General features: G+C 39.9%; 2 protein-coding genes across 6 annotated transcripts in view; one reads left to right on the forward strand and one right to left on the reverse strand.

The window, feature by feature from the left end:
* The window catches only part of LOC142094624 (potassium channel subfamily K member 9-like), a 44,835-nt gene extending 30,641 nt beyond the window's left edge, over nucleotides 1-14,194 (reverse strand). Inside the window, exons 1-2 of the mRNA XM_075176958.1 lie at nucleotides 13,878-14,194; nucleotides 12,523-12,946 (exon numbers count right to left, since the gene is read on the reverse strand). Of these exons, the coding sequence (XP_075033059.1) occupies nucleotides 12,523-12,853 (331 nt within the window). The 5' untranslated portion in view covers nucleotides 12,854-12,946; nucleotides 13,878-14,194. The remainder of the gene's footprint in view (nucleotides 1-12,522; nucleotides 12,947-13,877) is intronic.
* Nucleotides 14,083-19,296, forward strand: part of GIP (gastric inhibitory polypeptide) — a 60,791-nt gene continuing 55,577 nt past the window's right edge. For 4 of the 5 annotated variants that reach the window (XM_075176961.1, XM_075176962.1, XM_075176960.1 and 1 more), the window contains exons 1-4: nucleotides 14,083-14,361; nucleotides 14,715-14,786; nucleotides 15,765-15,837; nucleotides 15,933-16,015. The gene's annotated coding sequence lies outside the window, so the exon portion shown is untranslated. The remainder of the gene's footprint in view (nucleotides 14,362-14,714; nucleotides 14,787-15,764; nucleotides 15,838-15,932; nucleotides 16,016-19,296) is intronic. The other variant, XM_075176963.1, reaches the window with a different exon arrangement.

Here is a 19,296-nt window from a genome sequence, read left to right on the forward strand (position 1 = left end):
ATGGTCTAGTTCTGGCGCTTACGTGACCAATATAGACGTCTTCAGCAGTGGACAAGGGTCAGCATTGGTACTCTGACCAGTCTATCACCGAATGCAGCAAGCTGCGATGCACTGTGTGTTCTGCCACCTTTCTATCATAGCCAGCATTAACTTTTTCAGCAATTTGAGCTACAGCAATTCTACTGTGAGATTGGACCAGACAGGCTAGCCTTCACCCCCCATGCGCTTTAATGAGCCTTGGGCACCCACAAACCTGTCACAGGTTCACTGGTTGTCCTTCCTTGGACCAGTTTTTGTAGGTACTAACCCCTGCATACTAGGAACACCCCACAAGACCTGCTGTTTTGGAGATAATCTGACTCAGCCATCACAATTTGGCCTTTGTCAAACTCGCTCAGATCCTTACACTTGCCCATTTTTCCTGCTTCCAACACATCAATTTTAAGACGGACTGTTCACTTGCTGCCTAATATATTCCACCCCTTGACATGTGTCAATGTAATGAGATCATCAATGTAATTCACTTCACTTGTCAGTGGTTTTAATGTTATGGCTGATCAGTGTATATGCATTTATTATAATTTCTCTCTATCATTCACACTCTCCTATAATTCACCCCAACCCCTCTTAATGTATTCCTCCCATACCACCCTCTCCCTCAATTCATTTCTACACACTCTCCATCCCCTGTAATTAATTTCTCCCCTATTGTCATCTTCCCCTTGAATTCATTAACCCTCCCTCTCCCTCCACAGTAATTCATATTCCTCTCTTCTTATGTTTTATATTTGTGCTCATAGGAATTATAATTGTATTTGGTGTTATTGGGAAGCAATGTTACAAAGTGCATTGGATGATACTGCACTAACACAGCATGAAGATGATTAATCAGAGGATGAGTTCCTGATTGATTAATATTCAGAATAATTCTATATATAGGAACCACATTAGCAAGGAGACATGCTTTGAAAAAGTCTTAAAGTTAACACGAAACGCGTCAGCAGCCTAAATATGGGAGCTGATTAAGCACGTAAGAGTGGAGCTGAGACAAAAGAAGCGCAGATCTATAACTGGCATGTATGTGTAGGGAGAAAATCCATTCAGCGCTGTTTATTTAATAATTAAAGAGGAGATTATTTGCTTATTGATTAAAGGTGGCCACCTTGGAGTTTTAAAGGTACACACCCCTCTGTTATTTGGGACAAAGGGTGGATTAACCCCTGTAATACTGTACAATATTGAGAGCTATGAATCTGAAGGATAAAGTGGCACTCTGAAGTTTCTGAGAGCCTCTTGCTATATTAAAATTAAAAATGTCTTTGTTCCTGATACATGGGCTCAACCCATGTATAACTAACTGATTGCACATGCCCGAAAGTGTGTGTAAGTGATGGATCATGTTTTGCTATTTATATGAAGAGTACTAATGATTGTGGTTCTATTTTGGCACAAGTGATCTTTTTTACATACGGTATAATTTTTCATTGTTAAGTGTTTTTTAAATAAAATGTATTGTTTTAAGCCATTCCTTTGGTGTTTTTTAAGCTGCCACATTGAAAATATTTTTAGGTATAAATTTATGAGTGCTGTTTAATTATTTATGTCTTTTGAGTGTACGTACCCTCGCTCAGCCTCACCAGTAATGAATTCCCCCTACCTCTTTCCTGCAACTCACCCACTCTCCGTTCTCTAGTTATTAACCCCTCACCCTTCCCTGTAATTTTCCCCCCCTCAAAACTTGCCTATAATCACATTGCCGCTTTAAATTTAGTCGGCAATGTTGCCGATTATCGGCGATTTGTGAAAATCGTACTTTGATACATTTACCCCCTAGAGTTTATAATATGTAGAATAAAGAAAAAAGGGAAGACGAGAAATGGAATATGAGGCATTCCAGTCCAAACAACACAAGAAAAAGTTTAAATTATCTTAAAATTGATTCTATTTATTTATTTTTCATTTTTTTATGGTTTATACCTTTATTAATTATTTCATAAAAAATGTATCATATAAAATATAACTATCCCAAATAATTTAGCATAAACCCTGGTCCATATTGAAAGTGAACTATTATCAAAAATATAGATAATGTGTAAGTAGAAAGATAATGTGTTAATTAAAATACTCTTTTTAACTCCTAGGTGGGGCCAGCTAGGGAGGTCTATGCTTGTTGTTAAGCACATATATTGACAGTTATATTAAATAAAAAATGATTGAATTCCTCATGTGTTTTTATGTTATTCTTTCATTGAGCACACATATAACATATTTCCATACTGAAATGTCTCATAATCTTATGGAAAATGCATTCCAATTCTCTGACAGTAAATAGGTGTGTATATGAATTGCTGAGAAACATCTAAACATATAAAAATATAAATCTTTATCTCTAATTTCTCTTTCTAATAGACCTCTAAACTGCCTCCCACAGCTACATACAGTATATATCTCACCCAGGTCATAAAGTATGTTCTTTTAATACTTATATTCAAACAAATTGTCCGCAACAGCTAAGACACATTGACTCCTAGTATCTAATCAAATTTGGCTCATAGAGGGTTAGACAGTTTAGATCCAAAATAATGAATTCTAATGTAGTGGGTCCTTCATTATTCGTCAGTACCAATCTTTCTCCTTTTATGGGGTATATGTTATGTAACATCTTATCCCCCAATTATAGACTTTAATGTCTACCTTAGTCATGGAGTCCCCACTCTCTCCTACCCAGTATATGCCTGTAATCCCCTCTGTGGTTTTAACCACCTAGTTGATGTTTTCTAATCCACAGACAAGATGATCTTAAAGCTTATTAGTATTGTTTGAATCTGCCTTAAATCTATTGCGGGTTGATATATTTGAAATAAACATATAGCTATTCGTTAATGAGTACACAGCACCGCCACTTGCCTGCCCCACTTTCACCAATGACGTCAGTTACCCAACGTACGTTTCACTCGTTACAGCTTTTACTTGTGTTGATTGGACTGGAGTACCTTACTGTATTTCCAATTCTGGACTTCCCTTTTTTCTTTACAATGTTTAAAAGTTGGAAGAGCACCCCTCACATATATGAACAACATGAATAGTACTATAAGAATGAGGATAGTCTCAACCTTGTGCAGATTTATTTCTGTTCTTGTATAAATATGTAGAGTAAGTCAGGCTGAACACAACTGTGTGCAAGAACGATTATTATCCTGTGTGGTTTTATGAAGGATCTTGAGTGCTGAAACTGGGACAGAATAGCAAATTAAAAAATATTTCTTGGCAAAACAACAAGTACATCTACTAATCCTGCTTGTAGAGGGGGTGTTAGGCTCTGGTGTGTTGTACACATCACACCGGTTCTTGCTGTCCTTCAATGTCAGTGACTGGGAACATGGCGCTGTGATGTCACCTCATGGAACCATGCTTCCACCCTATCACTGACACTGAGGGGCAGCAGTCTGATTTGTATGATCTGCCCACTTACTCTACATGGAAAGGAGCAGGAGGAGAGGCAAAGAGAGGGGGGGGGTAAATAACTACCCTTACACCCCTCTTCCCCATTGTCATTCAATGAGGAAGGGATGTGTATTTAATTTAAATCCCCAGAGCTGTGGAGAAAATAAAAATGCTGGATGAGTGACATTATATCACTCATCCTGTGTTTGAGGTACCCCCAAAACCTTGGCTCACTAGGCGGCCACCGAGTTCCCTCAGTGGTAGCACCAGTTCTGGGGATTAACAATTGTAGCATCTGGTGGGGAAAGTGTGAGTGTGTTGGACACCTATTATTCATAGACGTAAAAGTGATAAATGATTGTTTCATACTTATTTATATAGAAAGATTCTTGTTGCACTAGTAACAATAAACGGACTGTTGACCCTTTTAATATATTATGTTAAGATTATATATTGTCTCTAGGTATTATACCCATTCTACATGGTTTGATTCCAATGGGGTACAAACTTCCAGCTAAAATCAACACTGCAATAAAAGGAAAAAGAAAGAAGGAATGTTGGATCTATATCGGTGCACAACACAGTCGCCTTTTGTTTAGTTATTAGTGTGTTAAACATAAAGATCAATGTTATATGTTAAAATGTAACCTCTATTTTAAACAGCAAATAAGTCTTCTTTAAAAGCAGTAAAATTCATAAGTAATAAGAGAAAATAAACATGAATTTAAAATTGCTGAGTGTGACTCACATTCTTTATATATGCTGAGTTATACCCCTTTCACATTAAATGATAAGTGTCCACTTACCATTTAATAGACAGGTAGTATTTTCTCACACTGAATGTCCAGCAGCTACAGGAAGAAATTAAGTCACCTCTAATAGCCAGGGTGAAAATTATGCTTTTAAAGCGGCAATAGTGGACACCACGCTTGTATAATGTAATCCAGGCGTGGGGTCTGCTATTGCCGCTTTAAAAGCATAACTTTAAGTGGACATTTTTCATTCATTTTTATTTTTGAATTATTTTTTTTTTCTTTACTGTTTAACACTTGGTTGAAAAACCCAGGTCTCACTATTCAGACTGACATCTACCTGGGTCGGACTCAGGAATAACCCTGCAAAAGACCTAGGTGTAAATTCTGGGTGATCCGACCTAGACCCGGGTCGTCAATAACCCGGGTTTTCCCAACCAGTGTTGGAAAAAACGGGGTATTATTAAATAATGAATTGAAAAAATATATCTCACTATCTTCTTGGGAAACTTATGCATGTCTTATTTTATATATTATTATCCAATTACAGGTTGACTGTTCATACCATTTAATAAGATCAAACAACCCCAAAATATCAGAAGGAAAAAATTTCCATTTTATAATTATTAATAATTATTAGTTTCTGAGTTGTCAATAATGTTATAATATGATATTTAGGGCTAGATTTACTAAACTGCGGGTTTGAAGAAGTGGAGATGTTGCCTATAGCAACCAATCAGATTCTAGCTTTAATTTTGTAGAATGCACTAAATAAATGATAGCTGGAATCTGATTGGTTGCTATAGGCAACATCTCCACTTTTTCAAACCCGCCATTTAGTAAATATACCCCTTAGTCTCCAATTGTAGCACTGAACTGGAAACTATTTTTCTATCTATCAGGGATCCTCAATAATAGAGATGTTCAATTAGATTCTTGTATAAATCTCTTAATATAAAAAAGGTTCTAGTTGGCAAATGTCCCTGTCAAGATTATGCTGATAGTCTTATCGATTAGTTACTCTGGTTTGAAAAGAGATAAAGTGACGGGGAGTGATTTGCTCACTGCCTGTATTGCTTCTAACTCAGAATTGGGCAGTATTACATTGTGACACTCGCACAATAAAGTCAATCTAGTTGAGTTACGGATAATCCATCAGATAGCTAATCTTTTAATATTAACAGAATTCAGCAAACGGCTGATGCGCGTTTCACTGTATTAGGCAAATTATCTTTATTATTTTTATTTCCACTTTAACACTCATGAATTTTGCTGCTTTTAAAGAAGAATTTTATTTGTTGATTAAAATAAAGGTTACATTTTAACTTATAACATTGATTTTTATGTTTAACACACTCATAACTAAACAAAAGTGCTCTGTGTTCCACCGATATAGATCCAGCTTTCCTTCTCTCTCCTTCTATTGCGATGTTCATACTGACTTGTGTCAGAAGCTGTTAAAAAATAACAACAATGCATTTAAAAACATTTTTTAAATTAAGATATTTGAGATAAAGGAGTGATTATGGAGAGTGGCATTTTGATACACACAGTGATGCAATTAATAAATTCCTGTGAGTAATAAAGGACGCTAGTGACCTTTTGCATAAAACAGTTGATAACAGAGAACAGAGCAATGCCGCTACATAGCAAATATAACAACACACCTCCCAACGATCCCAATTTCAACAGGACAGTCCCGATATTAGTGTTTTGTCCCACAGCGTGGGGTGGTATCTTCTGTTCACAGCTGCTTTGCATAGCACAGCAGCGGTGAAGAGGTGCAGCGTACCAGGTACTGCAGTGTTTGGTGAAATAAAACAGATGTACAGGGTGCGCCAAAAAACGGATAATATTTATTGAATTAATTTAAAAAGCAACTGATCTCACATGTACACCACAATAATATTTGCAGTGTTTGGAGGGGCAGGGAAATCTCTAATGGGCAGCCTCATGCTTTACAGAGCTTTACAGCGCTAGGCAGCCCCCTGGGAACGTGGCCACGCCCCATCACAGTGTAACCACGCCCCCATTGCAACGTGGCCATAAACCCATTGTGACTAAAAATGTTGGGAGGTACAATACAATGTGGTCTATTTGCTAAGCGCACCTGATGTGCACTGCAAAATGCCTTCGTTTTACACCGGTGCACCCAGATGGTCCTCCCAGCACAATTCAAATTACATGCCTACCCTCTGCTCCCAGGAAACACATCTAAAATCTATACTATACTTTAGTACCACTTCTTTCAACACCTATAATACCGCTTGGTTTAGTCTAATTTATGGCTTATATTAATTATGAAGTGAGAGGACATCAGTCAATATGTCTCTATTATAGCTGACAATTCTGTGTATGTTGACCTATACTTTCAGTGGGGCACATTTTGCAGTGGCACATCTACACTAGGGCTCATTTAAATGCACTCAAACCATGTTAAAAAAAAACTTTCACACACAAAAGTGAAAAGTTTAAGACAGTCTTAGGGGTAGATTTACAAAAACACTTGAAAAGGAAAGGATGAAGGTGTTACCCATAGCTATTAGCTGAGGGGTTTGTAACAATGAGATTTGCGTTACCCCCACTGTGCAATGACGTGATTCACATCATCGTGCATTAGGAGTCAGGGACCTGATGAAGCAAGTTGATGCAAATCACATCATCATGGCAGGAACCAGGCGGGATAAGGGAGGATGGACTACTCTGCCGGGAGTCTGGGAGAGTAGGCAAGTATAGACAATAACATGACAGTGTATTCTTGATTATTTCTTGTATTTTTTTCTGTCTTGGCTGACTGCTTCTTTCCTAGCGGTCACAGAAGATTAGTATTTAAGAACAGTGTCAACAGAAAAAAAAATCCAACAACAACAACTCTTTTATGAGTGTCAGGGTGCACATTTGAGGGGACTGATACATTCAGCAACGTCACATTAGTTTCTATGTCCAAAAATAGGTCTGCTGTTACCCTCTGACATCTCCACATAGCAATTTATATAAAGAAAAGGGGAATGATTGGTCTGCACCACTGAGCCATTTTAAGGTTATGTCAAGTACAGAGAGAAATTAAGCAGATGGGACCATAAAAGGATATTTTGGGAGCAAGAAAAAAATGGTTAAGCCAGATAGAATATCTATGCAGTAAAATATTACCCAAAATAGGAGTTTTTGTACTAGAGAAGAATTAGGATATGATTAATATGAACAAAAAAATAAATCCATAGACTGTATAAGCAGTATAGATGAGCCTTACGTCTGGGAGACAATATTAAAATACATTTTAAAAGGGATGTAGACATAAAAGCTTAGATTATTTTGCTATAAGGCTGGTGGTCAGTCCACTTTGCCTGAGTGGCATTCAATTTATCTAGAATTGGATGTAACAGAATGCATCACTGAGAGAGATTTAAGAAAGGATTATTAATCCCTATGACATTCACGCAGTCATTCGGGCAAAGCAGGGAGAATGCCGGTCCGTGGGTAGAAGCATTTTGTACTCTTTTTTTTCTTGTATATGCTCCCTCTGTTGCCCCCACTACATGTGAACAGCGTTTATTAAAGTCATATTTGCCAACTTTTGAAAACCTCTCATCCGAGTGATCCCACAGAATGGAGGTCATGTGACAGCTGTATCAGGGGGCGCCATTTTGTCACCGTGGAAAACGCAGGATATGTACAGAGGGGTTTCCATGCCACACCATCAGTGGGCATGGCCGGTATGCTTCGGGGTGGGGCTATAATTTTAGACAGCGCTTGGCTGCTCTCCAACGTTTCCTATCCCCATCATATACACAGGCAATGCTGATTGCAGTACTGTTAGGGGTACACAGCTCTCTCTTTTCGAGCAGATCCGTGTGAAGCAGGACATACCTCCCAACTGTCCCTACAATCAGGACAAAGTCCTAACTTAGTGTATCAGAACAGTTGACAGACTGTCTTGCTCTCTCCCACCTGTTCTTACTGCTTTCAATACTTGGGGAGAGATGGCTGAGATGCCTGTGAACAGAGCAGACAGAAACGATCTGCACACAAGCTGCAAAGTGGCTTGTTCCGGGGCAGGGTCCAGCCACCTCAAGCATACAGTGCCCCAGGCTGGGAGGGGGGGGGGGGTTTCAGGCATTAGGAAACCCCCCCTCTGTTTGCCTATGGTCCCCTGCTGGGAAATGGGCAAATTAACAGCATTGCCTAGCAGAGGTGTCAGAGCTTAATGAGGCACATTCACGTAGGCAAGTATGAACTTACTGCAACAGTAGAATAAAAGTCATGGTCTGGAATAAAAAATTGTCTAATAACTGACTTCCTGTAGACCTAACACTTTATAGTGTTTTGTGCTTGTATATGTCATATATGGGTCTATTTATTAATAGAGTCCTTTTTCCAGTGATAAGGCTAATTTTTACTTCCGCTTACCACAGCAATAAAAAAATCCCTTATCGCTGCAATTTGTAAAAGAAGCTGAGCAGAAGCGTTAAGGGTTAACGTACCATGTCGCCAGGCAAGTCTCTGTACATACGTGCAGGCGTCAGCCAGGCTAGCCAGCTCATGCATGCACATGATATCGGCTTTCAGTTCCACAAATATATATATAAAAAAAAATAATAATAATAATAAATAGATAAAATTATTAACAAAAAACCCCACAAAACTTCAAAGAATAAAGCGTCTCTAAAATGATTTTCATCTGTGATTGTAGTTGGTGCTAGCACCGTCATGACAGTCGTTAAATAGGTGAAATATAGATGAAGGCTGGCGGATTATACCGGCAGCGATAGCAGCGTTATCGCCGGCTGTAAGACTTTCATGTGTATGATGAAGCCGGTAATAGGACTTTTTGATTAATCTGTCTAACAAACTGGTACTGAGGTAAAAGGACCAGTAAACCACTAAATCCCAAATTTTACATTTTCAGACATAAACAAGGTAAAATGAATTGTGTTAATCTGACATTCCTCTGCAACACTCCCACCCTCCTCAGACATCTGAAGCTCCTTACACATCTGTAGGGCAGTGTCCTAATGTGATCTGATAAAGGTCAAACAGCTGAGACTGCAGTCATCTGAGTTGCTATGACATCTCTGTCCCTTCCCCTGTGCATGAATTAACCAATCCAAACAGAGCAAGCAAGTCTGTCAAGATGTCAATCGCTTTTGTGTCTGCTGTGTTAGAGAAGTACTGCTTTCCTAACAGGGCAACCTGCTGCAAAGGAGTGAAAGAGAGCATGGTGCCGCTGCGTGCAAAATAGATCGTAGGGGTTTGAGTCTGTTTAGGGGAAGGCCAGTAAGGAGGGAATTGCAGTAGTCAATGTGGGAGATGATAAGTGCATGATTTAACATTTTTGCAGTGTCTTGTGTGAGATATGTGCGTATTCTGGAAACGTTTTTTAGATGTACATTACATGATTTAGATATAGAGTCGATGTGGGGAACAAAGGATAGAGGCAAGGATTACACCTAGGCAGCGACATTTCTATTTCAACAGAAATAGAAATGTCAGCTAGATATCTTCTGTTGGTGGGTGGGAATATTATTAACTCTGTTTTTGAAAGATTGAGTTTGAGTTGGCGAGAGGACATCCAGGATGAAATGACAGAAATACAGTCAGTAACGCGAGACAGCACAGATGGTGAGAGATCAGGACAGGATAGATAAATTTGTGTATGATGATGTGTGTGGTGATGATGATGATGTGTATCATCTGCATAGAGATGATACTGAAATCCAAATTAGCTTATTAGTTTTCCAAGAGAAGTGGTATAGATACAGAACAGCAGAAGACCTAAGACTGAGCCTTGTGGGACTCTTACTGATAAAGGAAGTGGAGCAGCGGTAGATCCAGATAAATTAATACTGAAAGAGCGATTAGGTAGGATGAGAACCAATATAGGACAGTGTCTTGAAAACCTAGGGATTGTAGCATTTGTATGAGAAAAGAGTGGTCAACAGTGTTAAATGCCGCAGAGAGATCCAGGAGCATTTAGGTATCAATGTGCATGTGTGGATTTGGATGGTGTTGACTTTAAAGGAAGAGAATGAGAGGAAGACTTCCGGGGTATGACTCAAAAGATACAGAGTGGAAAGTAGGATGCCTACACTGCTGGTTTGTAACTTGGATCGAGCGGGTTTATTTACTAAACTGTGGATTTGAAAAAGTGGAGATGTTGCGTATAGCAGCAAATCCGAGTCTAGCTGTCATTTTGTAGAGTGTACTAAATAAATGATAACTAGAATCTGATTGGTAGGCAATGTCTCCACTTTTTCAAACCCGCGGTTTAGTAAATATACCCCCAGGAGTGTGGATGAGGGAGAGTTCTCTGCAGGAGAGAGCTGCAGGGGACATAATGCTAAGCCAGGTTTTTCCAATGGAAATGAGGTTAAGGGATTTTGAAATGAATCCTTCCAATATGCACAAGAAAAGGGGAGGGAGGATACTGGAGAGCTGTGGATAAAGTCGGAGGGATTGTAAGTACAAGGTGGATGGGAAGTTTTGTTGTGAAAAGAGGAGCGTGAACAGATAGTCGGAATAGCACAGGGACCAGGATGTGGTAAGATGATGTCATCCGGCATTGGAAGGAGCAGGGAAATAGAGAGGGCATGAAAGATTATTTTGATGTCGGGCTCATTTCTGCTTGTGTAGGTGGGTAAGTGAGGTGCTTGCAATGAACAGAGCAGCTGATGAGTGCAGACAAGCGAGGAGCGAAGAAGTGAGGGGAGAATAATTATCGGAGAAGGAAAAATAATATTTTATACAGAAGGATTGAGAAGGTGAGTTGGAGAGGTACAGAAGATATATTGAGTAGGTGCATGGTGCAGTAATATAGGAGTTGTGGATGAATGATGATTAGTTGGAGTGGGTATTGAGAGAGTGGGATGGAACAATCGATCCAGGCATTGCAAGTCAGTTGAGGAGGTGGAGTTTCCTTTGCCACCCCCCAGGCTGGGACAATGGAGTAGGCACCTTCACTGCTTGGAAATGTGGTCTGGGACACCGACAGTTTGGCTCATTGGGATCAGCAGTACACCTTACAGTCTATTACTTCTCTCCAGTTCTCTGAACCATTCATACTGTAGCTACCTTAGCCCCAGCCCCACACTTATTCTCTATAGACACCACTGCTGTAAAGAGCAGGCAATATAGATTTAACTAACAGCTCAGTCTATTTGCCTAAATCCTGCATCTCTTTTGACCCAACTCTCACTTTTTTCTACAGCCGACAGCCCCTGCCTATTTACTCTCATCCCTTAAACATGTGACCCTTATAATGGCTGCCTGTCTAGACTTGATGTCTCTTTACTTGAGAGAGGGTAAAATGTGAGGAAAATGTACTCTCTGGTATCTGCCCAGCATCAACCATTTGGGGCATATTCAATTGTCGGTGGAAACGCCGAAAATCTCGCGCTCGAAAAACTGTTATTATGGTAGTTTTCTCGCTGGATTCCAGCTAACTATTACCATAATAACGGTAGTAGTTTTAACGCGGAGGGAAAAAAAAAGAATTGAATATGCCCCTTTGTGTTATAGTAAGTTATCAGTATTCATACTAAATCAGTTGCAGAAAAGTCAGATCCTAAACAAGGGATATGAAAACATATAAAATGTTGCAAGGGTAAATTCAACCACAGTACAGTACATTTAGAAAGTGCTGGATCACATAAATATCCTAACATTTAGGGGCTAGAGTAGCAGAGGGAAGTTACTTATTGGTCATTAAAGAAACTCTGTTTCCATGGTCACTTCACTTTTATAATAGTATTTTTAAAATGTTCACCTTCTGCAGAATAAAGTAAGGGGTGTAGTGGGAAAACCTATATAAATAATAAAGTGAATACATTGCAGAATGTTGCCAGGTATATAACCCCCTTTATATATAGAACTTTGTAATTAAGAAGAAGTAACAACAAGAGATAGGAACTAGTGCCAACATAACACAATTAGGTTGATCTGCCAATGCCTGTGACACATTGTCATTGGGTTAGTGGGCTAAGTAGGTCTATACCACAGTCTATACCATACAGCAATAAATACTGTGAGGTAAATAGGTTATTATTTTGGGTGACACAACTAATACAAAGTATTATAAACCAAAACATATTGACTATTCAATATTGACACATGTTATAACTACAAGAATCACCTATGAAAGCACTGCAATTGAAAACAATTTCATGAGGTTTCATTTGAAAGATTTCCCCGGTAAAGCTTTTTCATACTGAAATGAAAAAAATCTGTATTATGTAATTCAGCATGCAAGCCTGAGCTGCATGGAATGGGAGTGATATATGTTATAGTCCTGCTGGAATTAAAGTGATTGCATGACAACACCAACTCTTACCTATCGTAGTAATTACTGTAATAGCAAAATAAAACGAGCCAGCAAATTTCCACTGCTTGCCTGAACGGTGAGGCTCAGATTGCAAAACCACTCGCTCTATCTCTCGGTAGTCCTCATCAGAAAAATGATATTTCTTTTTTAGGTCAGTCCTCTTTTCCTCTAGAATCCTTTTCCTAGAGCTTTCAGACTCTGATTCGAGGGCATCAAAAACAGCAGCTCCCACCAAAAGATAGGAAAACATGCAGAGGATCAGGGATAAAGTCCGTATATTCTGCTTCTTCATTTTGTGTAGGAATTGTGACAAACCGGACTTAAACATCAAACTGGACATTCGTTCAAAGGCTAACCTGCGAATGATCACATTCTACTGCCACTGACTGCACAGGGGCTAACACCAGCCAACTCCACAGGCCATCGGTGGCATCTGAAATAACAGAAAAGCACTAGATGGTGAAAATGTCTCAATTTACATTCAGAAGAAAATAGTTGTCATGATATTCTTCGGAATCATACAAAATACTAGTTTCTTCCTATGTTTTATTTATTTCACATGTAAACAAAAGTTTCACAAATACACTAAACATCCACCATGTGTCCCTAACGTACAGTATTTTTTTTTTAGAGAAAATGATTTACCTTATATGAACTAACTAAAACGTATATATTATACATCTATGTTAAATATTTCTACAGTGACTAGATGGCAATGAAGCTAGCTTGGTAGTCCCTAGTTTGTCCTAGAACCAACAAGTAATTACTTTTTAACTTTAGAATAAATGTGACAACAACTTTGTCTACAATACTAAGTACATTATCTGTGCATTATAAAAAAAAAACACAGAGCATCCGCTTTATTGCAAATATATTTGGCTAATAATTTGATAATAACTAGCGTGAATATGATCTGCCAATACTGTAAGTATATACTGCTGAATATTCCTAATAAATACTAAATATATGTACAAGTTCAGAATTACATATAGCTTAGATAGATAGATAGATAGATAGATAGATAGATAATGAGAGAGAGAAAGATAATGAGAGTGATAGATAGATAGATAGATAGATAGATAGATATATAGATAGATAGATAATGAGAGAGAGATAGATAGATAGATAGATAGATAGATAGATAGATAGATAGATAGATAAGTAATAAGAGAGAGAGATAACGAGAGCGATAGATAGATAGATAGATAGATAGATAGATAGATAGATAGATAGATAGATAATGAGAGAGAGAGATAATGAGAGTGATAGATAGATAGATAGATAGATAGATAGATAGATAATGAGAGAGAGATAGATAGATAGATAGATAGATAGATAGATAGATAGATAGATTTTCAGCTTACCTCTTGCAGGTGCTAGTTAGAGGCCTGTGTCCCTGCTGGCTGGGCAGCCTGGACCCCCTGCATTCAGTCTCATCCTCGGGACCCCTACAAGTGATGAAGAGATGAAGCTCCCGTAGTCTGGGCTGGGTTAAACCAACGCCGTGTCCACCCCTGTGCACCTGACTCCTACACGCCCACACCCACTCATGACCCGCCCAGCAGTGGGAGCCCAGGACAGCTAGGACATCAGCACTGACTCCTCTCCATCACTCCCTGATGCCTTTTGAACTGGCCCGCGACAGGCTGCTGTCTCAGTACTTGAAGTCATACTGCGCTTGCGCGGCTCTTTAACCCTTGCCTGGGGGTAGCATCGCCTTGGAGATGTGCCATAGCAACAGAGATAGCAGAATTTAAGATTTACTCCCACTTAGCAACATACAGATATATCTACTTATCAGCAGTACCACTGTGGTAGAGCAGAGGGGGTGAGGTCACAGGGGTCTAGGTGTGTATATAGCTCGAGTCTTCAATAACATCATTTTCCTATAGTCATAAAACATTACATTTTTACGAAAGAGTATGTAGAGATGCATAAAAATGCCATGATAAAGTTGTCTTTATTGAGTAATTCTAGCATAATGTAATTTGGTCGACTCCTACATAAAAGAATGAAAAACGACCACCATAGTGGTATTACAGTTGCTGTACCATTAGCTTTTTGCTGTTTATACAGACTAACATTTACAACTATGGAATAGTTAAAGTTGTGTGAAGGTTTAGCCATTTGCTTGCATATTTTGGAATATTATATCCCTTTTCGCACATATTTTTTAACATTTTATTTTTCAAATCAAACAGGTACCATTGCGTTTACAAATCAATACATATTGTGCGGTGACTGGAGAATGCATTTGTACATATACCTAACAGGTAATATCATAGTATAGTTTTTGTTAATTTACATAAATTAATGTAGCAGATTTGATGTTTGTATGGTGAATACATATAGCAGGTTATTTTGAAATGGGGAGAGGTCATTGAGTGTATTGTATCAATTTGAATAGGTGTGGTGGGGCAAGCATGTGAAGGGAGTCCGCATGAAAGGTGAGACATGGCAAGTGGCAATAGGGAGGGGGTTCATGAGGGTGGGGAAAACAGGGAGGAAAAGAGAAATAAAAGAGGAGTGAGGGGTGGAGAGAGAGCCAAGGAGTGATTACAAAATATGTATTTTAAACTTAGAGTCTAGCAATTAATATATTTTATTTTTAGTATGTTATATATGTATGCAGCAACAACTCAATTAACATATTTAATTAGTATCAATCATCATGTAGCACTACTAATTTCACAGCACTGTACAGAGAACTCACTCACATCAGTCCCTGCCCCGTTGGTGCTTACAGTCTAAATTCCCCAACATACACTCACAGAACAAGAGCGACTAATGTCAATTTTTAATAGCAGCCAATTAACCAATTAGTATGTTTTTGGAGTGTGGGAGGAAACTGGAGGAAACCCACACAAACACAAGGAGAACATCCAAACTCCACACAGGCCATCAACAGGAATCAAACTCATGACCCCAGTGCTGTGAGGCAGAAGTGCTAACCACTAAGCCATCATGCTGCCCCAATGAAGTTTAGGGTCCTAAACCAGCACAATAGACAAACTGGAAGACTGCTTTCTCTTATCCTTGGTTCATGTTGTCCAAGGTGTTGGAATAATTTAGAACACCCTAATTACCATTTATGACTTGTTTTGGTGTAATTTGCAAAATTCAGGCAGATCTGTAGTTTATCTTAAAACGCAATGTTATACTGAATGCTGTTTTTTAAAGTCAGATATGTGTTTCAAACAGGAAAATTTGTCAAGCACACCAATAGATTTATTGTGTCCATCATTCTACAGGGCTCATTTAAGCTAACAGTCAAGTTAATCTGAGGTACAGGTGAATGGATCCCCTCATGTGTGAAACACACAGGTGATTGCAAGACTATTGATTTAATAATAAGCACATTTGTATTTAGAAGAAATTCACAGTGTTCGGAAATAACAGTTGTATCCACTGGTTTCCAGGACAATGTTGAGGGAAGGACAATCAGGGATGTCATCTTTGCAATTGCTGTCATCTTTTTCACATTCACAGAACTTCTCATGAGGTAAGACTGACTGAAGTAATTTCTTTCACAAGATATGACTGTACTGAGTCACTGCACACTGTGTGGTCTGATATCATCTTATTCATCATTTTGAAATATCTCTAATGCTATTAATGACTTTGAATTTAACTTTCAGTAAAATTACCTCAGAGGGTATTTCACTAATACATTAATTCCAGAAGTGCCCCATGCAGTTTAAGTACTTGGCAAATGTATTTAGCAAAATTTACAGATGCTTATAAGCAGTGTTACAAAGGAAACATATAATAACAGACTTCCTGGAGGAAATAATGTGCAGGAAGGGAATTCCCCTTAAAGGAGCTGGTAATGGGTTTTACTGCAGCCTCCATGATAGCCTTAGTGGGCAACTGTCGGAAATGGAAGGAAACGGTTGTGTTCGAGATTCGACACAGAAGATGCATTTGAAGACAAGCTGAAAAGGCAGTCGGATTCTGAGTTACTATCAAAGTCATCAGGGTCACTATCAATAGATGATCAGAAACCATATTATGACAGTAATGGATAATTAGAACAATAGTTTATTATTAATAGTTTATTAGTGTATTATATGGATAGAAGGCCTAGACAAGCACAGGATACCTTGTTGATCAAGAACATGATAATTTGTCTTAAAGTGTCTTAAATAGGCTTAGCGATATCCACATGCAGCCCCACGATAAGTTGTACTATGGTGCGCACACCTTTAGAGGATCATGGACAGAAGAGCAAGTTAGGGCAGTGGCGGTGCTTTAGGCACTGAGAACTGAAGGAACTGCAATGGTATGTGACAGAAGCTTTGCACACAACATTAACAACTATATACTGCTCAGCACCATACATGGGGCTAACCACCAGTACTGTGGAATACTATAGCCCCAGGTTTGGTCTCGAATTGCTGAGACTTCTCCTCTCATCCTTTTCACTTATCAATCCTTTTTTTTGTTTAAGTGAGTACTCTTCATTACCCTTCGCCAAGAACTTCATGGGTCAGATTCAGTTACCCACTTTGTTCTAAAGAACTAACACGGGCCACTATTACCTTTACTACGGTAATGGCTGTGCATGATTACCGTTAAATACAGTAATTTCATTGCTGATTTTTTTGCTCACATCTCTGTGAGCTGCTAGCAAAAATCCAGACTAAAATTACCTTTGCAACGGTAATAAAGTGCGGCCCGCGTTGTTCTAAAAAACCACAGGGAATCGAATCTGCCCTCATATGTGTTAGGACTCTGATTCTAATTTGTTTTTGGCCTGCAGTTCCTCTATGCTACCAGAGGTGCTGCTGTTTGGCCATTGGACATTTCCACCTTGCATGCAGAAGTTAGCCTCGTTCCCTGATCATCACCTGCACCTGTTCCACTGCTTTATATACCTGCCTCCAAAATTGCTCCTTGCAGTTCATCAATTGTTTGCTGCTACTGGTCCCTGTCAGTACTCCCCTGTTATTGTGCCTGTTGTTCTCCTGATTATATGACTTCTGCCTGTTCCATCGTTTTGCACATTTGACTGTGACCCAAGACTCCAGCTTCGTTTGACCTTGCTCCTGCTTACTCCCTAGTTTCATTGTGGAATTCCTGGTTTCCGGTACTGTCCTCTCCTGGTTCACCTCTTACCTTGCCGACCGTTCCTTCTCTGTTTCCACCTCTGATTCTCTCTCCCCTTCTTCCTCCCTTCCAGTCGGGGTCCCTCAGGGCTCTGTCCTTGGACCCTTACTATTCTCACTATACACCTCTTCTCTGGGTGCACTTATCAGCTCCTTCGGCCTCAAGTACCACCTTTATGCTGATGACACTCAACTCTACCTTTCCTCTCCTGATCTCTCTCCCTCCCTTCTTTCCAGGGTATCCGCATGCCTCTCTGCCATCTCCTCCTGGATGTCCTCTAGATTTCTTAAACTCAATCTTGCTAAAACTGAACTCATTGTCTTTCCTCCCTCTCGTACCTCCTTCCCCTCTGACCTCTCCATCACTGTTGACAACTCATCTATCTCCCCTGTTCCTCAACTCCGCTGCCTAGGTGTCATCCTCGACTCCTCTCTCTCCTTTGCCCCTCACATTCACTCTCTCGCCAAATCCTGCCGTTTCCAGCTTTGCAACATTGCCCGCATTCGGCCCTTCCTCTCCCAGGATGCCACCAAATCTCTCGTCCACTCTCTGATTATCTCCCGCTTGGACTACTGCAACCTTCTCCTTATCGGCCTCCCCCTCTCTCATCTCGCTCCCCTTAGATCTGTACTTAACGCCGCTGCTAGGCTTATTTTCCTCTCTCGCCGTTCCACCTCTGTATCCCCACTCTACCGAGCCCTTCACTGGCTCCCCTTCCCCTACAGAATCCTTTTCAAGCTCCTCACTCTGACTTACAAGGCCCTCGCCAACTCCACTGCTCCCTACATCTCTAACCTTATCTCTATTCACACTCCCTCCCGCTCACTGCGATCGTCCAACGATCGTCGCCTCTCTTCCCCTCTGATTACCTCCTCTAACGCACGTATCCAAGACTTCTCCCGCACCGCTCCCCTCCATTGGAACAAGCTCCCCCACTCCATCAGAACTTCCCCTAATCTGTCCTCTTTCAAACGAACATTAAAAACCCACCTTTTCCTTAAAGCCTTCCAGTCTCATGCCTAAACTCCCACCGGTCGGCTACCTCTCTTTCTCATCCCTTCATCCCTTCTCCCCCTTCCTCGACTCCGTCTCCGTTTCTCCTGTCTCTCCATCTCATCCATGTGTCTGTCTGTCTTCCCCTCCCTTTAGATTGTTCGCTCCTTTGAGCAGGGCTCTCCTACCTTCTGTTTCCATCACTTTTAACTGCGCTCTCCAGCTACTCAGCTCACCTCCTCTCGGTCCCTCTGCCCTCTGTCTCCTCTCGCTTCTCTCCGCTCCCCTCAGTGACTCTCAACCTGTCATCCGTGCCCACCCTCTTGGGCCATAGTTACCTGTTTATACTCACTTTTTTCCCTCCCTCCCTCTCTTTCATGCTGTGCCTGAGCCCCCAGAGTTATAGTGCTTACTGTTACTTGTACTGTGCTGTTTCACCTTGTACTGTGCCATTGTTTGTCCTTGTACGGCGCTACGGATACTTTGTGGCGCCCTATATATAAAAATTAATAATAATAATAGTTTCTGACCCCTGGCTTGCCTGACCCTCCTATGCATTCTGTTTGCAGTAACTATCAATATTTTTTATTGCATTCATACTTGGAGCCTTAACAATATTCTGGGAATACTATCCATGTCATTGTCTTTATCTCTGTTATTATTTGGATTACAACTCCCATT

This window comes from Mixophyes fleayi, chromosome 6 (assembly GCF_038048845.1).
Source record: "Mixophyes fleayi isolate aMixFle1 chromosome 6, aMixFle1.hap1, whole genome shotgun sequence".
In the NCBI taxonomy this organism is placed as follows: Eukaryota; Metazoa; Chordata; class Amphibia; order Anura; family Limnodynastidae; genus Mixophyes; species Mixophyes fleayi.